General features: G+C 49.0%; 7 protein-coding genes across 7 annotated transcripts; 4 read left to right on the top strand and 3 right to left on the bottom strand.

The window, feature by feature from the left end:
- Positions 1–1,790: 1,790 nt before the first annotated feature.
- On the top strand, positions 1,791–7,682 carry RIM15 (rim15, signal transduction response regulator; the record flags this gene model as incomplete). Its single annotated transcript, XM_064899231.1, has 1 exon — positions 1,791–7,682. One exon carries the CDS (start codon positions 1,791–1,793, stop codon positions 7,680–7,682), a length of 5,892 nt encoding a protein of 1,963 aa, XP_064755188.1.
- Positions 7,683–8,617: 935 nt separating this feature from the next.
- Positions 8,618–8,936, top strand: LTR64_004886 (uncharacterized protein; the record flags this gene model as incomplete). The annotated part of the gene is made up of 2 exons (XM_064899230.1): positions 8,618–8,828; positions 8,929–8,936. The coding sequence occupies 2 exons, from the start codon at positions 8,618–8,620 to the stop codon at positions 8,934–8,936; spliced, it is 219 nt and encodes a 72-aa protein (XP_064755187.1).
- Positions 8,937–12,365: 3,429 nt separating this feature from the next.
- On the bottom strand, positions 12,366–14,792 carry LTR64_004885 (uncharacterized protein; the record flags this gene model as incomplete). The annotated part of the gene is made up of 1 exon (XM_064899229.1): positions 12,366–14,792. One exon carries the CDS (start codon positions 14,790–14,792, stop codon positions 12,366–12,368), a length of 2,427 nt encoding a protein of 808 aa, XP_064755186.1.
- A 1,072-nt stretch (positions 14,793–15,864) lies between these two features.
- Positions 15,865–19,047, bottom strand: AMD1 (AMP deaminase; the record flags this gene model as incomplete). Its single annotated transcript, XM_064899228.1, has 2 exons — positions 15,865–16,348; positions 16,394–19,047. The coding sequence occupies 2 exons, from the start codon at positions 19,045–19,047 to the stop codon at positions 15,865–15,867; spliced, it is 3,138 nt and encodes a 1,045-aa protein (XP_064755185.1).
- A 908-nt stretch (positions 19,048–19,955) lies between these two features.
- Positions 19,956–20,768, top strand: LTR64_004883 (uncharacterized protein; the record flags this gene model as incomplete). Its single annotated transcript, XM_064899227.1, has 1 exon — positions 19,956–20,768. One exon carries the CDS (start codon positions 19,956–19,958, stop codon positions 20,766–20,768), a length of 813 nt encoding a protein of 270 aa, XP_064755184.1.
- Positions 20,769–21,147: 379 nt separating this feature from the next.
- LTR64_004882 (uncharacterized protein) lies at positions 21,148–23,044 on the bottom strand (the record flags this gene model as incomplete). The annotated part of the gene is made up of 2 exons (XM_064899226.1): positions 21,148–22,593; positions 22,742–23,044. 2 exons carry the CDS (start codon positions 23,042–23,044, stop codon positions 21,148–21,150), a joined length of 1,749 nt encoding a protein of 582 aa, XP_064755183.1.
- Positions 23,045–23,110: 66 nt separating this feature from the next.
- On the top strand, positions 23,111–23,859 carry LTR64_004881 (uncharacterized protein; the record flags this gene model as incomplete). Its single annotated transcript, XM_064899225.1, has 2 exons — positions 23,111–23,567; positions 23,621–23,859. The coding sequence occupies 2 exons, from the start codon at positions 23,111–23,113 to the stop codon at positions 23,857–23,859; spliced, it is 696 nt and encodes a 231-aa protein (XP_064755182.1).
- Positions 23,860–24,714: the final 855 nt, after the last annotated feature.

The following is a 24,714-nucleotide window of genomic DNA, read 5'->3' as shown; positions in this document are numbered from 1 at the left end:
GCATGACAGAATCAATGATTGGCTGGCAGCTTCCTGGGAAGGGTTGGAAGCCGGGATATTGCTCAAGACTGCCTTACCGTCAGACTTTCTGCACAACGGCTGTTGCAGTTGTTGACAGGACCTGTCGCATCTCATATGGTCTCGACGAAGCAGCAGCACAATATAGAGTAATACAACTGACATCACTTTGGTTTCCCTCATATGCACGCAAGATGTGGTAGAAAGTCTTTAGTGGATGGTGATTGACAAGTCGTTTCAGGTTGCATGAGATGCTCCTTGTGATCGTCGAGATGCTTAGGTGGAAAGCGTGTCAAGCGAACTGCCATACTACATAGATATGTAAGCAAGCCACGGACTTCCAGCAGACGCTCACGGCACTTTTATTCAACAGACTTGCCAGACGAGCCACAATGCGTATCAGCAAGCAGGAACAACCCTGCGGAAGCACAGAGCGTTACGGATGATAGAGCGCATATCAGGGCAATCAGTGATTGGTGAGCTTGTCGAGCCGAACAATGGGTCAGCTGAGCTTGGTGCTTTCATTGTTCTTTATTCGAGCATTGATTTTCGACCAGCATTAGCTTATGATTCGTGCATGAGGAACTCCAGCAAGGTTCGAAAGTCGTCACTCGCTGGGACAATGACGAAGACTGTGTGGTAGATCGGCTATACTCGTATCGTAAGAGGGCATTTCTTCAAACAAATTGTTCGAAAGTAAAGAGAGCGGAAAGCAGGGGGTACGATGTGTTGAGTTTCAGAAAGCAAAGAGTATGGTGATCAAGCAAGGGCGGGGACGTGGTCTCCGGCGAAAAGCCCTCTACATATTCTGTGGCAGCCACGACCGGGGGGTACTATGTTCAAGTACAGGGTCTCTCGCAATGCCGAATATGACAGTATCTGCAAAATTGCCCGTATCTCATAACATGCCCTGGCCGCCCACGCTCGCGTTGTTGAAACAATACATATAGAAATGAGTGTTCGAAGAAACGAGCATTATTGAAGAAAACAAATTGTTTACGAAACCGAGTGCGTATTCTTGCAGGAGGAGAATTTCTGGAGGGCGCTGATTAGCAGCTTTTATCGACAAGCAATAAGCCAGCGTTTTGATCTCGACGCTAGAGCTCAAAGTGCTCTAGCAGGAATAAAGCCTTGATGAGCTTTTTAGGTGCATTACGAGAGCCAATGCTGTTGCTTTCAAGCCCCCGCATTCTGTCGTCTAGAGCACATCGAGCCACTCACTTGCTTGTCGATGGTCGTTTCTTATGCATGCCGTCGTTGAAACTTTTACGCCCCAGAAAGCGCTGCTGGCGTGCGACGGAAACACCATACGGTCCTGCCGATCTCCATAGTACACTGCTCCATTGCGGCAGAATTGTGCTTTCTTTGTCGACCTCTGTCCAGGGATCCTCCACGACGGTAGTGTAGCGATCTCTAACGTCCGCTATCACCTTGTTACTGCCAATAGCGAGCGATCTCCACTACTATCTCCTCAGTCGAACTTCGAGAACACGACCCAGTGCTTTTGCAAATAGCTTCAGACGACTGGTGTCCTCCTTCAAGCACTACACACAATTCTGTCCACGCATTGCGCCTAATTGTCTGACCAGCAACACCTGTCTGTACAACTCTCACTACCCTGTCAATAGCGAGAAGCGTGTCCCACACCACGCTGAAATTGCAAGTCGAAGGAAAATCATGGCGAGATAGCACTACAACACGCTGTGTTGCATGTCTATGCCAGCCGACACACTGTTGAACGAAGAGGTTGTACAGCACATCCTGCTGCAGGAATGGCCCAGGATGGCTCCAATCGCCAATTTGCTCAGTCACCTACCGTGGCTGCCCTCAAATACGATGCTGGTGTTGGTCCCGAACCACACAAGGTTATGATGGAAAGAAGCTTGAGTCAAGACATTCAAGAAGGAACTAGAGAGCTCAAGGATGCTGCTGAACAAACAAGAAATATCATACTCGACCTCAGCCTGGATGGAATTGTTCGGTGGGTTAGCCCTTCGTGGACCGATGTCGTTGGAACACAACTGGAGAACGTCAAAGGCAAGCCGATATCTCAGTATATACAAGGCGACAAAGATGTCTTCACCAAGGCTATCACTGCACTGAAATCCAACGACTCGAAAAGTCAGTATGTCAAATTCGCCATCACAACCTCAGAGTCTGGAGCTCTTGGTCCCATGCTGGATGTCCAATCCAGTCAGTCAGAGAAGAGCCTCGAAGATGGTCAGAATAATACACGGGATGAACAAGTCCTTCTTGAACTTGAGGGACAAGGTATCATGGTCTGGGACCGCGCTACCGGAGGAGAAACCCATACTATGTGGATGTTACAACCCGCTGCCGAACCTATCCACATTGAGGTAGAGTTTCCCAGAGTTCTGGTCGAGATGTTGGGTGTCGGTGCCGAGCTCCTTGCCAACTACCTTTCCGAACTCACTGAAGCTGGTGCTAATGACCCTGCTAACCATCCACCACCACTACCCATTGTCTGTCGCATCTGTGAGCGCTCAATTGTCCCTTGGTGGTTCGAAAGGCACTCTGATTTGTGCGTCCAAGAACACAAATCCGAGATGGACATTCAAATGGTGCAAGAGGGCTTGACAGAACATCGTCACGCTATCGTCAAGGTACTCGATGCTTTCGATACACGCCAAAGTCGATCTGGCGACAACACACCACTTCCTCCTCAGCCGGAGTACAAGGGCATGCCGATCGGCTCATCGCCCTCAGCTTCGGCCCTCTCCTCTCTCGCTGGATCACAGAATCCTAGTCCGGCTCGGTCTCGAAGCCCATCGACTGCTGGTCCGGGTCATACAAGAGGTCGTTCCTCTTTCATCGTGCGCCGACCCCTCGTGAGAGTGGTGGAACTCCTTCTTGACCTTTGCGATACAGCGATCGAGATCAATGTGCCGTCTATCAAAGATACCAAGAGCGAAGATGGCGATGAGTTTCGAACTCAATCGCCTGTTTCTGAATCGCGAATCAGTCAGATCATGCATTGGCAGTCACCTAGCACCGTCGATATTGAACCCGGTCTCGCAGCTCTGAACGCCGATACGGAGAAGTTAGCTCGAGCCAAAGTCGAAGCAGTACATCGACATCAGTTTATACTTGAGTACAGCGAACGTATTCGACAAGAATACCTTGCTGAAGTAGACGCTTGTATTTTCGAAGCTCTTGCAAAAGCGCAACGCATTGCTGACGGCGAATCGAGTGCGAGTGAGGACGAACTTGAGATGGACGATATGAGCCCTCCTGTTGAGGACGAGCTTGCTGTCGTTACTGAACCTACACCTGTGGAGGCTCCAATCGAAGAACCTGAAGTCACGAGGTCACAGTCTAGACCACAGCTAAGATCGATGGCATCTGCTCTCCGAAACACGCTTGATGCCCCTGCGCAGCTCGTGGATGCCCGTCGTCCATCTTCGCAAGCTGTGTCGACAGGCTCAAGCAGTCCTCAAGAATGCCCAACACCAAAGTCTACAAAAAGCAACCTCGTTCAGCAACCTCAACCGCTTCACAAACGTCGTTCAATGTATACTGCTCCAGACGAAGGTGAAGTAAGCGACAGCAGCTCGCCGTCAATATCGAGCTCTGCGTACGAACGACGCATGGATTCTCCTGCGCCTTCAGCTGAGTTGTCATTGAGCCGATCTGCAAGCTTAAGAAATAGAAAGCGCCGAAGCATGCATTTGCACGGCTTGAGCTCGGCGTCACCACATCGGGGACACTCGCCGAGTCACCTTCCACATGTGCCTGCTAGCCCTCTACGAGCAACTAAAGGCCGCTTACCTAGCGTTGATGCATCCACACAGTCACCGATCGTCTCACCCTTGCTTACTTCTGGGGAGTTTCCTTCAAGCCCTCATTACCACCACCCACATCACAGAAGACAATCATCGATACACTCCTCAGATGTGAAAATTCCACTGTCACCACGCTTGTCTTCAGTCGCTCATCCTCAACCTAGAGCTCAACCACCGTCGATCAAAGACTTTGAGATAGTCAAGCCAATCAGTAAAGGTGCATTTGGTAGTGTATACTTGTCAAAGAAGAAGTTGACTGGAGAGTATTTCGCGATCAAAGTACTACGCAAGAACGACATGGTAGCCAAAAATCAAGTCACTAACGTGAAGGCGGAAAGGGCCATTATGATGTGGCAAGGTGAAAGCGACTTTGTTGCAAAACTCTACTGGACATTCTCGAGCAAGGATTATCTGTTCTTGGTAATGGAATATCTGAACGGAGGGGATTGTGCATCTCTTGTCAAGATCCTTGGCGGTTTGACAGAAGACTGGGCAAAGAAGTACGTTGCTGAGGTGGTACTAGGAGTCGAGCACCTTCATAGTCGCGGGATCGTGCACCGAGATCTCAAACCCGACAACCTGTTGATCGACTCAAAAGGTCACCTCAAACTGACTGATTTTGGCTTATCCCGTATGGGTCTTGTAGGTCGACAGAAGCGTGCGCTAAAGAGCCCAGAGGAGCCAGATCCCGAATTGTTCAAGCATGGACACTTCTCATCTCAAATATCAGGACCCACGTCTCGGTCGGCCTCTTTCGACTACAATACTGGTCCTTCTCCAGGACAGACGCCGTTGATGACTCCCTCCTTGGCTGGTGGACTTGATCAACCGTCATATTTTAGTCTCAACCGGGAGACGTCATCGAGTAGGGACTTCTCACGCAGAGCTTCTGGTTACAGAAGTGATAGTGGTAGTCTCTCTACTCACGACTTACTTCAGTCCTTCTCCGGACTTGGTCTCAGTGATAGCAACGAAGGTGGAAGACCACTTTCCATGTATCATAAGCACATTTCCATTGAGGAGGAGACATTGTCGCAGGCAAGCGCATCTCCAGATCTAATACCCCTATCGCAGTCTGTGAGCAACATTTCACAGGCTCATATGGCTGGCTCACAAATGTTGCCACCACCGACTGCTCTTTTCGATCCTCAAGAGAATGGGAAAAGATTCGTTGGTACTCCCGATTATCTGGCACCCGAAACTATACGTGGCACCACTCAAGATGAGATGTGCGACTGGTGGTCTCTGGGTTGCATCCTTTTCGAGTTCTTGTACGGCAGTCCTCCCTTTAATGCTCCTACTACTGAAGAGGTCTTTGACAATATCCTAAATCGCCGTATTGCATGGCCAGAGGATGATGATGAGGTCGAAGTGTCAGACGATGCTAAAGATCTTATCAACAAGCTCATACAGCTTGATCCGCAAAAGAGGCTAGGAGCAAATGCGGAGGATAAATACCCTAGTGGTGGTGCCGAGATACAGGCCCATCCATGGTTTTCGGACATTAATTGGGAGACTCTTCTGGAAGATGAAGCGCAGTTCGTGCCAAACCCAGAGAATCCCGAGGATACAGAGTATTTCGACAGTCGAGGTGCAACATTACAAGCATTCCCTGAAGAGATGGAAGACGCAATGTCACCTCCACTAAGCACATCTGCTGGAAGCGAGTATCCCGACCGACCACACGATGCACTATTCAGAGCTCGAAGCCAGATATCGTCCGTAAAGAGAGGGCTGATGCCCTTGCACATTCCACCTCATATTGCGCGGGACTCGAGGAGTCGACGTTTGAGTGAGCCTGTTATTGCCGATGATTTCGGGAATTTTAACTTCAAGAACTTGCCTGTGCTTGAAAAAGCAAACAAGGACATCGTGGAAAAGATGCGGAAAGAGACAATGCAGGCTCAAGCTCGTTCAGCTCAGTCCATGCATTCTGCTAGCTCGTCACTGTCCCAGCCTGCCTCGACAATACCGACACCTTCAGTCACATCTCCAACACCTTCCATAGAGGGCAGTCCTATGCTTCCTATGCCTGTGCAAAGGGCTCTATCAGTTAACAAGCATCCTCGACCTAGTTCACCTTCGGGATTTGCAAGCGCCAATGCCTCGCCAAGTCGAGGTTCCCAACCAGGTTCTCCTATGCTGCAGTACGCATCCGTTCACCACGAAAGACGGAAGACTTCAGGCTCGTCGAACTCAAGCAATTTGCAAAATTCAACTGTCTACGATCCATCTGCTGCAAGAGTGCCACAATCCACCGCTTCGCCTGTGAAAAGACTATCATCGATATCACCCGCAAAACCGCTGAACTCCACCTTGCAGCCGGGCACACCTGGCAGAAATCGTTCACACACAGTGGGGTCACAGGACAGTGAAGGACAACTAAGAGAGCCGTTCGTACCTGGGCATCACAAACGGCGCAGCCAACTTTTCACTCGAGACCAATCGCCATCTTCCTCCGACAATGAGAATACTGCTCACGCAAAAGCGCTGCTCAAAGTCCAACGGAAACGCCAGAGCTCCAGAAGAATGTCGCAATTCAACATACTCGAAGGTCCTGCTTATCGTCCGCTTGATATCCTGATCTGTGAGGATCATCCTGTCTCGAAGATGGTCATGGAGAAACTCTTTGAGAAGCTCCGATGCAGGACGATCACTGCGACAACAGGGCCGCAAGCAATAGGCTATGCCGTAACCCAGATACAATACGACATCATCTTCACTGAGTACAAATTACCTCTGACTAATGGTGTTGATGTAGCGAGAATGATCAGGGACACTAAAAGTGCCAATACCCATACTCCAATTGTTTGCATTACTGGCTATCTTAAAGATTTACCAGAAGAGCACCAATTCGACGCTTTGTTACAAAAACCGCCTACTATCACTAAATTGACAGAAGCACTTTGCAAATTCTGCTCATGGAAGCCGCCACCGAAAGATTACCAGCCTACCATGCCATTGAATTTACCTCTGCAACGCCCTCAGGACAGTCCAAGCTCAATTAGTAGTATACCAACAATGCTAGAATCACTGCAGGGATCTACTCGTGGGGATTCAATCAGCAGTGGCGGGTTCTTCAGTGACATGGAATCCGTAAAGAACGACGACATCCCATTTGTTATATCACGAACTGGGACGGATGACTGGACACGTGGCGGCCTGGGCATAACAGGAGATAGCACAAGTGACATGCACATTCCTGTACAGTCTGTCATTCCTCGACTTCTGCACACTGAATCCGCACCACCTGATTTCAATGACATTGCCACATCTCAACAGCCGCTAATTGAGCGTCAGACTATACCAGAACTGACTCGCACAAAGCGTGGGTCTGTCGAGAAAGTGCGTAACATCACTGGAGGTGCTGAGGAAGGCGATGACGAAGACGAAGAACTCGGAAACCTCCACGGGCGGCAGAAGTCACCCCGACCGACACGCACAGGCTCAAAGCTTGGTCATGAGATGCTTCGCACTAATAGTCGGGGTAGCGTCATCTCATTCAACGAAGATCGCCTGGCGGAACCTGGTAGTTTGCGTAGGTCACTCGAGGTACTCGAAGGTCGCATGGAGGGTTTGCGGATCGCCGAAGAAGACACCGTCATCCTCGGCTCTGTACAACCGCGAAAGGGTATGAGGACATCTTCCGAGCATTCTCATCCTGAACCCGAACGACCATCTAGCCGAGGGCACATCACACCGCCGGTGCTGTTCCCGCAGCTCCCAGGCAATACGATCAAGGAGTTCGAAATTGACGATCAAGCGACACCAATGCCAAATAAAACGATTGATTTTGGCGATCAGCCAACACCTAAAGCACGAAGCGAAAACGGCTCAACGTTCCAGCAACAGGACATCTAAAGTCTGTTCGAAAAAAAATCTTACCACACACTAACCCCTCTTTCCGCATGTATATGAATTGAAACAGCGACACTCGCTTGATGATTTCTCTATGTTTTGAACGAATTATGGTGTATTTGCAAGGCGCTGGTGGTGTAAAGAGTGGGCACATAAAATGTGCAAATCTATGGCTCTCTGTTGGAGCAAGGTTGTGAATTGAAGTTTTTCTCGTGACATGCAAGCCTTTCTGCATGAGCACTTGGGCGGAATAGTCAAGAACGGTACAGCATTGTGGTTCAGTACGCATCGATGCTAAGATCTCGAGAACACTCGTGGGTTACAAGGACTAAAAGCAAGCAAAAGTGTCTAGGAGTTAAGAGGCATGTGTATGCAATAGCTCAGGGCTGGATCTAGACTTGGTCATTTGCAGTGGTGTGTCAGATTGCAAAGTCTGTGTCGAGCTTCATAGTGCTAATCGAGACGCGAATGACTTCCATTTTTCTGCTCCTTTGTGCTTTCACAGATGCCTCGAGTATGTCGGTTTGTCATGGTTGTGCATACTGACTGATACGGTCGGCAGTGGCAGGTGTCTCACTTGGAGTAACTCATCGATAACACGATGTTTAGGCCCTTGTGTTAGATGGTCGCCGCTCAGTGGAGTAAGCTCTAGGTGTGCATCGGACGTATCCGCTGGCTAACGGGGTTGTAAATTACAAGGCAATACAACCTCAAGCTGTGCTCCGTGCTTCGCGCTAGTGTGATTAGCGTTCTGTACTAGCGTAGAGTAATGTAAGAGCGTTTATAGCGTGTAGACATGTCCGTACAGCGTGCACTCCAAAATGATAGAACGCGTGGTTGAACTCAGTATCCACCAGATATGCGCCCACAGATCATCTTGATTGCCGTTGTCAGCATCTTTCTTCCCAGTACCTTCGTTCTTGGGAATTCGCTTCCCGATGCAGATCTTAGAGTCTTCGACGTCCGACAGGTCGGCGCTCCAGGCGGCGGACCACAAAGCGGCTCATACTCAGTCTGCGGATGCCAAAGTGGACAAGCTGGCGTCTGCATGGCAGGGGGATCTCGAGGCTGCGACTGTTCCAGCTACGGAGTCCTTCGTTGCAAATCAGATCTGCAAGACTGTAGGAACAAAGGCTGCGGATGCTGCCGGTGAGCACTTTTCAAAAACAGGAATTTGGAACAGTACTGACCATGTTTCATGATAGCAACTAGAGGCCCCATGGTCTCTTTGCCGAAATATCATGTCCAGAGTGTTGATGGTTCATATGAGATATTTGGTGTGGATGCCATTTGGCATAATCAATATTCCGGACCCGAGACTGATTTCATTGCATTCAGGAAACAGTATCATTGCGACATCAGTATTATGATATTGATGGTGGCAAAACATATAGAGCAAGGGTTGTATGCTGTTATCAGCATGAATGCTACTCCCCATATGTTAACGATCATCTGTGGATGTGAAAAGATGCGAGCTGATTTGCCTGAAGATATGTGGGATGATCCAGGGAGACGATGAGAGCCTTAATCTCCATGGAACAAGCTGTAGTTGAACACACCTGCCAAAACTAAAAATCTCACTTCACTATTCTCGAATCTTATTGTAGTAATGATGGCACATGTGTCTCTCGATGATCCTTGCATTGTGAGATTGTGCATAATGTTGCAAATCACTTCTGTGTGAAAGCTTGGGAGTTCGAGGTAGATATCCCGTCCCCGAATTTGAGAGCATGCGAAATTCACGACTTCTAGTCCTAGGTCAAGCTTCGGCAAGAGTCATGCATGAATACAAGAAGTTCATCCCATAGAACCACTAAGGATGAGGAACTTGGCACGCTGTCTTAGCCTTCGGAAGGCCTGTGCGCGAAAATACCAGCATCGACAGCAAGTTCCTTGGGGTTGTACGTTACCACCACGAAACATGCGCGGTTGCTGTTTGGCTGGAACTGGGACAGCATCGCATAAGTGGTTGCATTGACAAGTTGACGAGTACCTGGGTACCTACATATAGTGCTTACCTAGGTATGAAATGACAAGGATGATGCAAATAGTTCAAATACGTACGAGGTAATAGAAATGCCTACGGCCCGCTGTAGGGAGTATTTGTGGGAGCTCGGCTGACCCGGAGATGACCCTGGGGTTAGGGTTTCGGGAAGAAAGCGTTAAAGGCCGGGCAACTGGTATCAGTTAGTATGTACGGAGGTATCAACCAAATCTCTCAACACTACCCGGTGTCGTTCTCTTCATGTCGATTCAATAATTCGCGGACATTCGATTCGTTCTCGATGAGCTGATAGTCATACACAGACGCGTAGTGGATTTCGAGATTCTAGCGAGCAATTAGTAGGTGCAAGTGGCACAAATATTCATATTATGCACTCACCCAAAATACTGCCGGACAAGAATCTTTTCCTTCTTCAGCATTATATCCTCTCGACCATTCTTGACGATACTCAAATCTTGAGCAAGCTGAACGCCGTCCTGAGAAGAAAGCTCTTCTCCCAGCATCCATTCCCAGATCACTATATTGCTCAAAAGCCTCTTTGTGACGCTTGTGGATGAATGATGCGTAAGCTGATACTTTTTGGGCAGATAGCATAGTTGAACCGTGCAAAATCTTCAGTATGCGAATGACAGATAGGCGAGGAAAGCCTGAGCATATAAATGGCCAGACTTCCTCAAGCATTGTGAATGGGTTGAGGGTATAAATTGAATCTTTGCGGTATGCTGACGCACCCATTCGGATTGAGGAGATACCATAAAACGTCGCAATTGTCGAGCTTGGGGGACCAAGGCCACGCAACCCATGTTAAAGTACAACTTATGTCCAACCGTCGCTTCTCTAACGGCGCGACAATCTTGGTTGACTTGACGACTGACGCGCTCGATCGCCAGGCTCGGGAATTTGAATTGATTGAGTTTGAGATCTAGGCTTTCGCTGAATGCTAGATATTCGATCTGCGCATCCTACAAGTATTTCTGGTAAACCAGATTCTGCAGCTCTTGTGGCAAGTCGCGAATATCTGCAACATTTCGTAAAGGCAAACTCTAAGAGGAACAAGTAGTCAGTCACCACACCATTGTGGCAGTATAAGCAGGAGAATAATTGGGTGGTTTGAATCCTTTGCGTTAGAACTTGGACGACGCTGCTGACGAACCAAGTATTGGAATTTGAGGAAGGAGAAGAATAAAAATCGGGACTTCTGTTCGGAAAGACTCGTCGTCGTTCCTGACAACTGTGATCGTGTTTAACGCTTCGCCCTGAATTCGCAGTTGCCTCCAAACTTGCTCTTGCTGTACTAACAATGATCTTAAAATTGATATCGCCTGCTACAGTTCAATGATCTCCTAGGTCCATGCCTGGAAGAACAATGAAAGGTCAAACCAAAACGCCACAATACCCAGCATGCAAAACTCCCATACAATAATAATTCGCCGGTCTGTTCATCTGTCCACCTACTATATCCTCCCAATAATCCCCTGCCCCAATATCCGCCTCTGCATGTCGACAATACTTATCGTCCGTCCCAGCACCCCATCACCACCAACTCCAAGGTCAAGCCTCCGCCCCAAACCAACCACACTCTGCACCTCATGACCAGCAGTAAAAGACAAAGGAAAACTGTGCAATACGGGGTTCTCGTAGTAACTGCACGAATCATCTCCCTCAGCTAAAGGCTGGCCAGATCTGTGTATCTGGACGTTCAGCGGGCCGAAGTCAGCTGTTGCTGGTGTTGTATGTTGGAATTCTGTGGTCGTTGTGTTTGGGAGACGGTTTGAGAGGCGGAGTCTTCCGCCGAGGATGGGAGCTTGTAGTGGCCATTGTCGTTGTTGTTGTGAGTTGCGTATCAGGGAAGTGGTGTGTGAAGCTTGTGTAGGGTGGATGATGGCAATGAGATCTGCTGACTCGGGAGCTGCTGGAAGGTTGCCGCAGCACATCTTGAAATGGATAGTATACTAGGTGAAATGCGTATAGGTTGGATAGGAGTGAGTATAAAGCACTATAGCTGACTGGTAATTATGCTCCTTTAGGGGCAATGCTGTAGAACAAGGCTACCTAACACAACGAATCCACGATAATTTTACAATCCACAAAAAGTAGTAGTAATAGTTATCTTTGTCTCTGTCTCTACACAAAGAAGGCCTCGCTCAACACACCCTTCCTCACTCACCTTCTTATCCTCCCTCCACACAACCAGAATATCTGCTCAACCTCACCTCACCTCCCAGCCGCAATTTCCTGCAAAGTCAAGTCATCCTCTTCGGTGTACGTGCCTAGATCTGCAAGCAATAGGTAGTAGGGTCAGTGATTGGGATGAGCAGGTTGTGGGTCAATCTGAGCACATTATTCTTTGCACGTGGCTAAAATTAGGGGTGTGAGCAGGTTTTCTGGGAGATTGGCATTGTGGTTGGGTAGTATGGATTTGATATCCGGAGCTATACCCCTTTTAGGATGGTAAAGTGTATCGAGGTTTACTGATCGCTCTCAGATTCCGCTGTCCAGGGTACTTTAGCAATACTAGTAGATGTGCCTGGCAAGTACTCTTACGAGAGCGACATGGTCACCACTGTCCTGCATGATGAACGCAAATGAATGTTCGGTACCGGATACATAGTCAGGTCTGACTTTTCACCAACCGTAATAATAACATTATCAATAAAGTCAAGAAAAGCTACCGCTAAAAGTCAGAACCCCCAAGAACCTTTTCTGTTCCCCAACATAGCTGTTCCTACATCTCTTGGCATGTTCTGCTCTATCCTGAAAAGCGGGCTCTGCCTTGCCCACTCTCTTACATACAGTCGGAGAGCGTCCCATCTTCGACAACCTTTTACTCTACCATCTTCATCCTCCTCCGCATCACCTTCACCTTCGGGAGCACCGACATGGCCCTTCATTGTGCCGGTAGCACTTCGATCTTCCTTGCGAAGCTCAGCAATTGAGATTCGTGAGATCTTGGCAAGCTCTTCATCGAAAGGTCGTGCAATAGGTGGATATCCGAGAGACAGGTAGTTGTATATCTGCGTGATAACACGTGGGGAGAATTCCTCGTCGATCTGTCGTTCTAGATGGAGCTTTTCATCTAATGCTGCAGTGAAGACATCGTTCGACCTCTCGTTCTTGCTTCGAGGGGGCGTCAATGGCAAGAAGGCATTTCCGCCCCATAGCTGTCCACCACCTCTTCGGGGAGTCTTGGTCCCACGTCCAGGCGTCCAACTACCAAAGGGATTTGTCTTCTCTACAGCAGGTGTCTGTAACCCACTTCGAAGAGGTGTGCTTGGCTTGCTGGATCCGGGGTTTTGCTGCTGGCACAAGCCACCCCACAGGCCGACAGACGCAGGTTCTTTTACCGGCGATACATGGGCTGACCACATGCCCTCGGTGCCAATATCGTATTCCTGATCTTCGTCGCTGTTTGCTCTTCGTGGTCGTGGCAACTGATCTGGATCGCACCTTGTCATCTTTGGAGAAATGCTAAATGGAAACTTGATCTCTATTCCTGCCATTGGAGGCGACGCTGCCTTACGCATTTGCATCATCTCCTTCTCATCTGCACGGTTACGCCTATCAGGATCATGCCGCGATCTGTAATGACTACTAGTCGGATGGTGTATGTTCAAACGATGTCGAGCCGCCAAGGCTGCGGCACTGAAACGACTTATACCTGCTGTGTCTTCCTGTAACTCATGTCTGGCACGGTCCAGCTGATCGTGATGATTGCGCATTTCTTCTTGTACAAGATGCAGGTCGTGATGAGACATTCGTCTAAAGAGTTGCGGGTCAGAGCCATCGTGTATGGACAATTTGCCTACAGCCATTGTAAAGTCCTCGTCGTCCGAGTCACCACCATAATGACCGAAAGGAATTCGGTCTTCCTGAGCGCCATAAGCAGCAACTGCTTGCTCGCGTAAGGTTTTGAGGTCCTGCACATGATGATCGAAATTGTGCTGGTGGAAGTCAGAATCAGGTTGTAATGTATGGTGATCTCGCTGTCGGACTTTGGCTCGCGGTCCAGGAGTTTGAGGAATGTCCATGTCATCTTCACTGGAATCTGACTGAATCATGGGTAGATCGGGCACGCTGTAGGAGTGCCGGCGAGGATCAGCACGAGCTTTTCTCGCAAGAGCAGCCGCTGAAAACCTGGACTCCGAGTCGTCTGGAGCTGATATCAGTCCTTCATCTTCTGCAGCTTCTTTCCGCAGCCACCCAGGAACCGCAGACGCAACCGGCTTCTTTCGGTACGAACCCTTCGCCGTGCCTACGAGTTCCGGCACGAACCTGCGGCCACCACTGCTTGACCTACTGGGCGCATCGTCCCTGTCTTCCTTGTCTCTGGTCTTGTGGGCACTGTATGTTTCGATAGGTTCCACAGCGAATTTTCTCTTCGTGTTTGGTGATTTAGTGTCAGGGTCACTGCTTTTGTCCTTGCTGTTGCGTGCACTTGTCTCTATAGGCTCCACAGCAAAACGTCTTTTGGGTCGTGCGCCAGCTTCCCCAGTCTCTTTCTTCTTTTCGCGGTCCTTGCTGTTCTTCACTGTTGTCTCGATAGGCTCGACGGCGAATTTGCGACGTGGTTTGGATGATTTGTTCTCCTCCGGCACAGTATTCGCGACCTTGCTACTTCGTGACGTAGTTTCCACAGGTTCTGGCACGAACTTTCGTTTCGAGGTAGGCGAGGTGGCCCCATCCGTCTCCTTCTCCTTCTTACTACTTCTTGTTGTGGTCTCTACCGGTTCAGGTGCGAATTTCCGCCTTGGCTTATGTTGAGTGCTTCCTGCTGTCGTAATAGCTGTAGCGACACCTTCATTTGCTGCAGTGGGCTCTTTGGAGGATGCCTGCTTGACGTTGTCCTTGTATACTACTTGCGTCTCTTCATTCTGTGGAGCTGTCAATTCCACGTGGACGACATCGTTCTTTAGCTCGTGCTGTGGTATGTGCTCAACTAGGTTGGCGGCCTTGGTATGTACTGCCATGGAGCTTTCGGTCGAGTCAGAGTCGCGTGAAGCAGGATCCGAGACATCTGAGCGGTTTGATGCTTGTCTTGTGTTGTTTCGTGAAGTAAGCGCGATCGGTTCAGCCAGAAAATGTCGTGCAGGTGGATCATTCGATGTCATGGTACCGGTGTTCGGTGGTACGGGATGTTGCGGCTTGTGAAAGCTTGGGGCCTAAACGAGACAACCACACATTCGCACCAAATGCAGAGCTTCATGCAAGCTGTAAGAATAGTTGTGCGGGGACTGGGATTGTATAGGATCGGGAAACGTGGGAGCAAAGAGTGACGATGTTGAGCTGTTAAACTTCCGTCTCGGAGCAGCGCGATGTTTGTGGACAGAAGGATGTCTTGCTGGAACAACACCGACAAATAGCAAAGACTAAGCCAAGCAAACATCAAAGAAGAGAGTGACAGTCTGCGTTGAAGCACGAGGCTATGCAAACAATGTAAGCAACGACACTGTGCGAGGTCGAATATTGATATGCAGAGGGACTCATCAGCAGGTCAGGACTAGGCGAGCGTGATCCCGTATCTCACTGAATCCACACGTTTGCTGGGAAGCGCTCCACACGAGCATGTGGACGTTCTGCTCTTCGCAGCACACCGCTCGCAAGTTCGGACATGGTTGGGATTGGATTGCGTTCATATCTTTAATCGACAACGTTGGTCGAGAACAAAGCAAGCACGTCTCCAATGATCACTCGTCAATGGGCGGAAGGTATGGAGGTGAGAGGGCGGCTAAGCCACCTGCCGCTGCAAAATGGGCTTGGCGCTTCACGTTCACAGAATGATGAAGCCCGCAGTCGAGACGACAACCCACATTACAAACCTTCAATTCGTCTAATTCTGACTACTCTCGATATTTCGCTTGTAGTATTGGATGCAGCTGCCGCTCAAAGTTGCATGTGTGCAAGCTTGAATTTGATGCTTGAATATTCGTTCTCTAGCTGAATCCGGGGTCGCGGACACTCTCCACTCGGGACGTCCATCCGAGCGTCCTTCATGCAGGTAATTACTTTGTTGGACTCTCCGAAGAAACCCGACGGTCAATCCCAAAGAAATGAACGCGTCGCTACTCAAAACCCTAATTCATACACCGATCTATCTTGATTCTTGTCCATACACAGATTCCGTTTACTCGTACTTCGTATCGCGTTGTGGGACACACAGGCATCGCGCAAGCACTGTGTAACTCAGTCAGAGCTCTCCATGCTCGCTTCCTTTCCCTCCTTGATCTTCATCTTCATCATTGCAGGCTCAAGATGAAAACTAGAGCTCATCTCGGAGCCCGTTCCATGTCCGTCGTCGGTGCCGTTCTGGCTCCTGCGTCGTGTGCTCTGTCTGCGATGTCTTTCGTGGACAAGTCCTGGGAAGACTCTTGGCTCCGATGCAGAGATATGTTGATCGCTTCCCACTACCTGAGGCTGAATGATAGAGGCTCTCCGTTGTAGTGGTGATGGTTGCCTGTCCAGCGACTGCAGATCCTGTATCGATTTTGACGAAGGAATTCTAGCTGTTCTGGGGTCGGGTATAGAATCTGCCACAGTCGCGTAGTACTGCCTAGGTGATTCTAGACTTCGGTATAGCTCAGTCACTGGAGCATCCTGCTGTGTTGGGTCTGGAAAAACAGGTGTGTGTCGATCGAAGTGGCTATAATCTTCTGTGTATTTCGCGATACTGTGCAATGTTAGTTGATGACTCCAGACGCGAAGAACAACTTACAATGCGTGTTCAGATTTCAATGTCTCATGTCTGAACGCTTCTCGCAGGTCTGGCACGTTACATTTCCCTACATCGTTGCCGAGCACACCAGGCAAGTAGCAGTATTTACCAAGCCACCACTGCTTCAGCTGCAACTCAAACCCACACTGGTCCACAGAATGCTTCGCAAGCTCACACATATCTACAGCACTCAGTTTGTAGATCTGTGCAGCGACAGAATATTCTTCGATTAACGGCTCTTTTGTGAATGCAAATTGCAATGGATCATCTGTGGAAAGCGAGACGTTGAGTCCCTTCTTGAAATAGCTGATGAAGGGATTTCGATCATAGGTGAGGAACAACGCGTTGTTGCTTAGTGGCGACATGGCGACGCCGATCTGATCGAGGTAGAAGATATACTGCATCAATGGTACCTTCCTCAACATGATGCCGTGGCTGATACTATGGCAGGCCAATATTGCGCTGGCAAGGTGCTCTGTGTCGCCTGCCTCACCACAATGTGGCCGCAAAACGAATGTGTTGAACCCACGCTCCTTGCGCCATGCGTTTAGGGATGTCATGTTTGCAAAGAGATAATAAATCCAATACCCGTAAGGAGGATTCTGTTTCGTATCCCATTCTTTGGCTGTTGGATACTTCTTGTAGAATCTCCTCTCTGGCTTGCTCTCGTCATCGACACTGTCAAAGCCTATAACCCGCTGCAAGAATATATACAGCTTGGGATGAGAAGATGGGTCCTTAGTAACCTCAAAAAGAGGTTGAAAGATGTTGATGATTAACTGCTCAAAATTCTCGACAGTCTTCATCGACTTGTAGAGGGAGTACAATCTTGGTATCTGGATCAGCCAGCGAACGTTGGGTGAGAATAGCTTGTTGTCCACGACCCAAGCAGCCAACGTGTCCCACTCTTTAACATTGCGACCATAAATACTGATCCTCCACTCCACCATCTGGTATTTGCTTGACTCAAGATCAGCTATGACCTCGCGCGTAATCTCCGCCAAGTATCGGCCTTTGATAAAGTTGTCAGTTTTCAGGAAGATATCACGCAGACGGGACTGTCCAATAGGGTTGTACTTCAGATTGAACTTGTCAAATCGATGAAACGAGTCTGTGTGAGCATGCATATCCAGAGTGTCAATACTGAGGTCGTATGCTGTGAGATTGATACTCTCAAACACCTCCTTCAAAGTCAGCGTCTGACCATCCCGATCGATGACCACTTCATCCGGGCACTTTTTCATCTTGCTTTTGATGAAGCGAAGTAAATGCTTTTGGTTCATACATGCTGAGTGGTGAACGTGTGTATCGACTTTTCGCACATTGTAGAAGTCGCGATGTGGAACCTTTTTCGTATCGGCCACCTCTTCGTACTCATTCAATAGTGCATAAAGATTGTATCTGCCTTCAAGATACTGCAACCTTCGGTAAGCGAAACTTTTCGCAGGACCGTCAGACGAAATATCAATGATGCTATCCAAAGCCGAGTAGTAGTCTCGCAGGGTTGGCACGTCTGCAATTGAGTTTTTCTTTTTGTCAAGAACTTGAAAGACACTACCTTTATCAAGCTCAAAGGTGAATCCGTTGTTCGCCTCACCAGGAATGTAGACTTCATCCATGTCAAAATCTTCACCAATATCGTGCCCGTACTTTCTTCTTCTTCTTGTAGATGGGGACTGCGGTCCTTTTTCAGAACCCACAAAACTGGTGGTGGATTGGAGTCGTGCTATGCTTTCTCCGTTTTGCTTAGGTTGGGTCTCGTGGATGCTACTGCTCATACTTGTCGTGCTATCCTGTTGTGGTGCAGATCGTGTCTTTTCATCCGTCCATACAGGTCCTGGAGCAGGAGGGTAGATATCCCAACTTTCATCATCCCTAGGATTGTCGCCAGGACATTGATTAGATACCTTCAGATAAGCGCGTCGTAGATCTAGTATGTGTTTGATCTTATCACAGACGCCTTGTACTTCGGAAACCACCGTTCCTTCGGTCTTAGCGAAGCCGCCAGCGCCTGAGCCAACCCCTATAGCTGCACCAGCCCCATGTAGATTGACGTTGGCTAAGAGAGGGTCCTTGTACTCGTGTGGGAGGTTCGGGTGGTTTTGATGACTCCTAGCCTGCATATCAGCCGCAAGTGCAAAATCTTGAATGTTCTCTCTGTGGGCAACAGCTTGATCTTGTAAACTTGGGAATGGCTCTCCTCGAGTATTGATTGTAGGTGCCCTCTGTGGATCTTGGCGGCCAGAGATGGATTGATTCGATTTGATGCTAGGTGATCTGCCTAACATGGTACTGTGGCCTTCGAGCCAACCTGGTGGTAGTGTTTTGGATTTGCTGAGTAGTAAGGGGCTCCCCAGTTCCTGTTCGCCCTTTGTGCCCATCCTGTGGCGTTGATAGAACAACTTGCTATCGGTTGACACATCGTGCTTCTCCAACGCATAATTATAGTAGGGGTGACGTGCATGCAACTCGGCTTCATCTTCATCGTCATCGTCATCGTCCTCGTCATCATCGTTGTCGGCGCCGCTCGAGGCACCATTATCACTGGAAGCATCGAGGTTGCGCCTCACATCGCCTGTATGACCAGTATCACCTATAGTCTTCCGGCGTGAGAGCTTAGCCGCCTCATGTTCTTTGTCCTGCAAACGAGCCATCGTGTGTGAGTAGACGATGTCCTCATCATCAGAGTCAACAACCATACTGCTTTGCTGTCTCGCTAAGGAGCTCATCGTCCGGGAGTCAATACCTTGCTTTTTAAGGGCGGTTAACAATTCGACCTAGAGGTCCGATCCAATAGCTTGTGTGGAGGTTCGTGATGTTATTGTTGTACAAAAGTCGTGAGTGCTAATGGGTAGCACAAGCCAATGCTGAATTGACTGAGCCCAGGACCAGCGCAAACCGGCGCTCAGCTCGAGGATAGACTAAAACACGTTCAATACTCCAAGAATCTACTATACCAACCTACACAAAAGTCGTCGAGTAATTTCGTCGGAGGTAACAAGAACAGCACAAAGAAGCGATTAGAGAGACTACTCGAGGAGTACCATGCCTTGCAATCATGGAGCCACGTGCGAGCATTCAGCAAGGAGATAATTCACCGCGGTATTGCCGAGATATGAAGCCTCCGCTACCACCTATTTCAATCTTCATGTTCATGTTCTATTCACTTCGCCTCAGATTTACAGACTTGCCATCTATGTGACACGTTCAACAGAAGAAAAGCTTGAAGTCAATTGCTCGGACGACATTCTCCTCGTCACATTCTCTCCTTCCTCTCGCGTCTCCCTGATTTCCTACTCCTCAGGTAGAATACTATAGAAAGGCGGATTAGGCTCGCGGTCATGATATAATATGATCTAGACGTGCCTTCAGTAAGTCAAAAGTTGAAAGATTGTAGTCATAGTAGCCATCGAAGGTAAATGCTCAGAAATGCTCAACTCATTGAGCCCGAGTCACGTGAATATACTTTAAACATAGCGATAAGTCCAGTCCAGCCGGCGCATGCTGTCTGAACAATGCTCACTGCCAACTCCCAAAGCAATGCCACACGCACAGCATCTTCATGAACGATGCACCAGACCGTCCTAGCGAGACGACCACCCCTGAAGTAGTAGTGCAGCCTGCCACAACAGGCATCGCAGCAAAGACCGAACCCAAAGATGTTCTCAACATAGTGATTGCCGACTTACATACTGCCATCCTCGTTCTGATCTCAGCAGTATACTACCTCGACAACTTCTCCCTGCTCTATCTCCTACGACTTTTTGGTCAGAACCAGAGCACTAGTGCTGGTATCCGGGTCGTGCTGTTTTCAAGTATAGCCTGTATAGCGACGCATATCTTCCACGACCTCACGAAACCAGCTGCTCGCGAGATCTGGAACCATGGAGGGTTGCTTGTTGATCTCATTGGCGAGACGCCTCCTGCGCGATATAAACTACTGCTCTTGGATTTCCTGATCCTCGCACTGCAAATTCTACATCTCGCGCTGCACTACAAGACACTCTCGAGCACGAACGAAGCAAGCGCATCCACAGCAGCACAAGACCTCGAAGCAGAAGAAGCAGGAATATCCAGGGCGCGACCGTCGCTCGCAATCGAGACAGAAGATGGCATAGAAATGCAGAGTCTACTACAAAGGAACAGCGTGGATTCTACCAGGGACAGACTAGCTCCGTCGCAAGCACATACAGAAACGACGGTTATTGTCCTGCGCAAGAAAGATTTCAAGGAGGTCTTTGTTACTTCGGCGCATCATGTTGGTGCGGAGGGTGCAGACGCTCGTGTTCAGGGCTTTTGGGATAGATTCCAGGCTATTAGGGCAAGGAGAGCGGCACAGTTGGCTGAGGCTCAGTCTGGTGCGAATGCGGCGTAGGCAGGACATGCTTGTCCACGCGCTTTCGCGAGAAGAGATTCAAGGCCAATTTGGCCATCGCAAGCAGACTAAGAGGAATACCACCTTCCGCCATTTGGGACACCATATGCACAGATTATTGGTTCAGTTGTTGCTAGTGCTGACGTACACTGGTCAGTACGAGAAAAGCTGATGTATATGAAAGAACAATCAAAGTGTCGTCTTCCGGCACAGCACATAGGTCGACATGAGCTGAATCGAATACGGGCAGGTTGTATCTGTTTCCATTATGGGTAGATGATTTCCACCATGACAGTAATAGTGGTACAGTATTGAGTGCTGTGGTGTCATGCTATGAATACAGATATTGTTCGAATATCAGAATACTTCGCCGTAAACGTTACTCTTCTTCACTCCCTTCTTCCTCCGCAGTTGGCTCCTCAATACCAGCAAGTCGTCTCATCATGGCCACGTCAGCCTCCATCGTCGTTATCTTTTGCGCAAGTTTACCTCGAAGGATTCTGTTGCCGATAGTGGCCAGTCTCTGACGTTCCTGTGCAATCTTGTCCTCAGCTTCCTTGATTTTAGCCAAGGCTTCTGCACGTCCATCCGAAGCTTCCTGGTCACTAGCGTCTGCTTCAGAAGCGTCGTCGTCATCGTCTGCATCCATGTCTGCGTCGTCAGCTGGTGTGACAGCAGTAGACTCCGGCTCGGCAGGTAATGGAGACGGTGCTGTAGATGGCGTGGCTTGTGTTGTTGGCTGTGTAGCAGTGAGTACAGGTGCAGCCGGCTCGTCTTCGATTGTATCATCCAGCATTTTCTCGAGTTCTTCTATGTCATCATCTTCAAAATCGTCCGGCATACCTCCGGTTTGTGGAGGGAAATAGCCTTCTGGTTCTGCATCGTCCTCACCTTCGGCATCGTCTTCGCTGTCGTTGGCTTCACTGTATGTGTCCTCCTCCTCTTCTTCCTCACGCGGATCATGGTTGAGCACTTCATAAGTCGACTCCTTTGCCCGATCGTCAGCTTCAAGCAGGGCGTTGACCTTGCGCTCGATGGCTTCGATGTCGTCCAACCGCGCTCGGGCTGTGCGCTCGAACCTGCGCTTTCTGACATTTTTCATGGGCGCTGTCAGACCATGTGCGTACTTGTAGTTCTTAGGATCGACATCGGGTGGAAGAGGATAGCTTCTGGCCTCGTCATCGTTACTGCAAGGTCCAAGGACAAGACACATTTGAGTGATATCGATACTCTTGATGAAGTTCTTGCGATCCCACGATTTCATGCCTTCTGTTATCGTTGGGAGATCGACGACTGAAATCGCGTACGAGTTGTCTTTGACGTGCAATGTGCCTCTTCGACCGTTGACATCGAAGAATCGTAGTCGAATATTGGCGCCTCCTTGCAGGATGGAAACACCAACTGTGCCATTGGCTATGCATGTGCGAACATACTCACAGTCTGGGCCCGGTTGCATGCGAAGTATTATGCCTTCTAATATGACAGGATCCTGCTCCCGATCCTCAAGTTCGGAATCATAGCCTACTCCTAGTGGTCTCTTTGGGATCTTGCCTCTGGTCTTTAACCTGATACCAGGCGTTCGCGTCTCAGATTTCGTTGGTGGGTTTAGATTCGTGAGGAGTTTCAAGCGGTTCGCTGGTGGCTTCGCTCCCTCATCTGCAACAGATGCCTCTCTCTTTCTCTTCTTTGCTGAGTCACCTGCGGGCGTTCCTGCTATACTTGGTGTGACAGGTGCAGAGCCTACATTAGACGTGGATTTGGGCTTAAAGCTGAGCTTCAAAGCTGGAGTTCGAACCGGAGTTTGGCTTGGAGTTGGTGGTTGAGACTGGTTGTTGAAATTGTTAGCAACATTGATTTTCAGAGATAGTTTTTGTCGAGGTGGAGGTGGGTCCATGGTGCGCACGACGATCCTGATGCATAACAGTCTCCAGCAGGGACAGCACCACGACACAAGACATGAAGAATAGACTTACCTGAGAGTCGTTTTCAGAAACGTTCCTGCCGTCTCTGAGTGTCAGATAATCACGTGACGACATGTCCCCACCCTTCTGTTCTGACCACGCGTCTGTCGCGTCTCCCTCCTTCAAATATTGCTTGACAATGAACTGTGCCTGACGTGCGTGAACTGAAGTGTCTCTCATCCACATCAATGCTCTGGTATCGAGACTTTTCAAGAATTTCTCGTATCCATCGAATGTGATCTTCAATGTCAAAAACACATCGAAGACTGCCCGCTTGCCGTTCACAGACTCGTCTCGACTTCTTGTGTCGATCATCTTATTGTTTTCGACGAGATTGTTTTGTGTCAATAGTCTAACGCAGAAGAGCCGCCAAATATTGTGATGCCTGCTTCAGATCTGCATTCAGCGCTTCTGCGCCCTGCTGTGATGCAGATCCTGAAAGCAGCAGGATTTAACCTAGCCAAACCTTCTGTCGTTGACACTGTTGCAGATCTTGCTGCTAGATATCTTCTCGTGTTAGCCTCCGAAGCTGTACAATCAGCGAAGTATACTCATGGTGACAACGAGCTTACCATTCAGGATATTCGAATGGCTTTACAGAAAGTGGGTGCTTTGAGACCTCAGTTGAGCGCTACTGAGGAGGCTACGAGAGAGACTGAGTTCGTCAATGGTGTTCTAGTACCATTCGAGGACTTACGAGGAGTTGACAATTTCATCGAATGGGCCCATGGTCCGGTCTGCAAAGAAATCCGAAGAGTAGCTGGTCTGGATGGTGGTGAATTTGATAACGTTGCAGATCTTGCTGCAGGCATGGACGAGAACGAGGACTATGTGACAGGTAATTGTCAAATTCTTCACATCACTTGAAGCTTACTTGCTAATTCGATGCAGCGATCAAGAAGAAACACAGCAAGACCGCAGAAGAGTCACGCTTCGAAGGCACTATGCTTGGCAGAGATGCAGACTTGCAACCAGTCTCGATTGCTGGCGGTCCTATTGGGAGCCTATCTCAATGGAACGCAGCTAGAATGCAGGCTGCAGCATCAGCGCATGGAGCTCAATCTGTTAGTAGTGCAGTAAGCAGCGCACTGTCTACTCCTATCGACAGTGCTACTCCCGAGCACGTTTGAGAATACGGACTCTAGGTGTCAACTCGATTCCATCACATCAACGCCTCGGTGTTGGGCACAGACCTGGGCAGGCGCTGATGGATTCGAGCAAAGACATTATGCATACAATAACACAATCCTGTCTACTTATAGTGCCACAACAATTCTGACTGCTCGACAAAGCCCCGAAGCGCAGTTCAATGAACCTCTCAGGTGCTCAAGATGCGGACGATAGAGACGGGGTGGTCAACTCAATTCGCCGTCATCGTGGAATTCTCTTCAGGTTTTGATAGTATAGCGAAAGCGGTACGATCAGACACAAATTCGAAGGTGCTCAATGAGAGGGAAGAGGGATCCTACTCCATCGGGATCGTACGAATAGCCAGCAAAACAAAGCTACAGAGATCGAGAAAAATTCAGTACGAGTACCACGAGCTCGCAATCAGACTCTGACCTTGTCTGCAACAAGACGCATTCACTACGCTATGGTCGATTTACTGATTTGTTACCATCACACCTTTAGAGCCGCAGCCCATCATCTCGAGCTAATCATACTCTCCTAGCTGCAGCGAGCCCCGTCACTACAAGCAATACGATTGGTGACCTACTCATCTGCTTCAATTCCATGTGAAACATTGGCATTGCTTGATTGTGTTTACACGTCGAACTTGCGTGGTTGGCTGCAAAACTAGTCAATTGGAGATGTACATCGCCACGTGTCAATCGACACCACTAGTAGCGGGTCCGAATCTGTCAGGGCCGATGCTGTGTCACTGTGTTACACCAGGCGACGATCATCGAATCATATCCAGCGGATCACCTTACACTCCTGATCTCCTCCAGATTGCTCGACAGGTTTTCTGATACCTACTAGGT

This window comes from Lithohypha guttulata (assembly GCF_036872675.1).
Source record: "Lithohypha guttulata strain CCFEE 5908 chromosome Unknown scaffold_3, whole genome shotgun sequence".
Classification (NCBI taxonomy): domain Eukaryota; kingdom Fungi; phylum Ascomycota; class Eurotiomycetes; order Chaetothyriales; family Trichomeriaceae; genus Lithohypha; species Lithohypha guttulata.
Note: the sequence above shows the minus strand (reverse complement) of the source record. Positions and strands in the feature narration are given on the sequence as shown.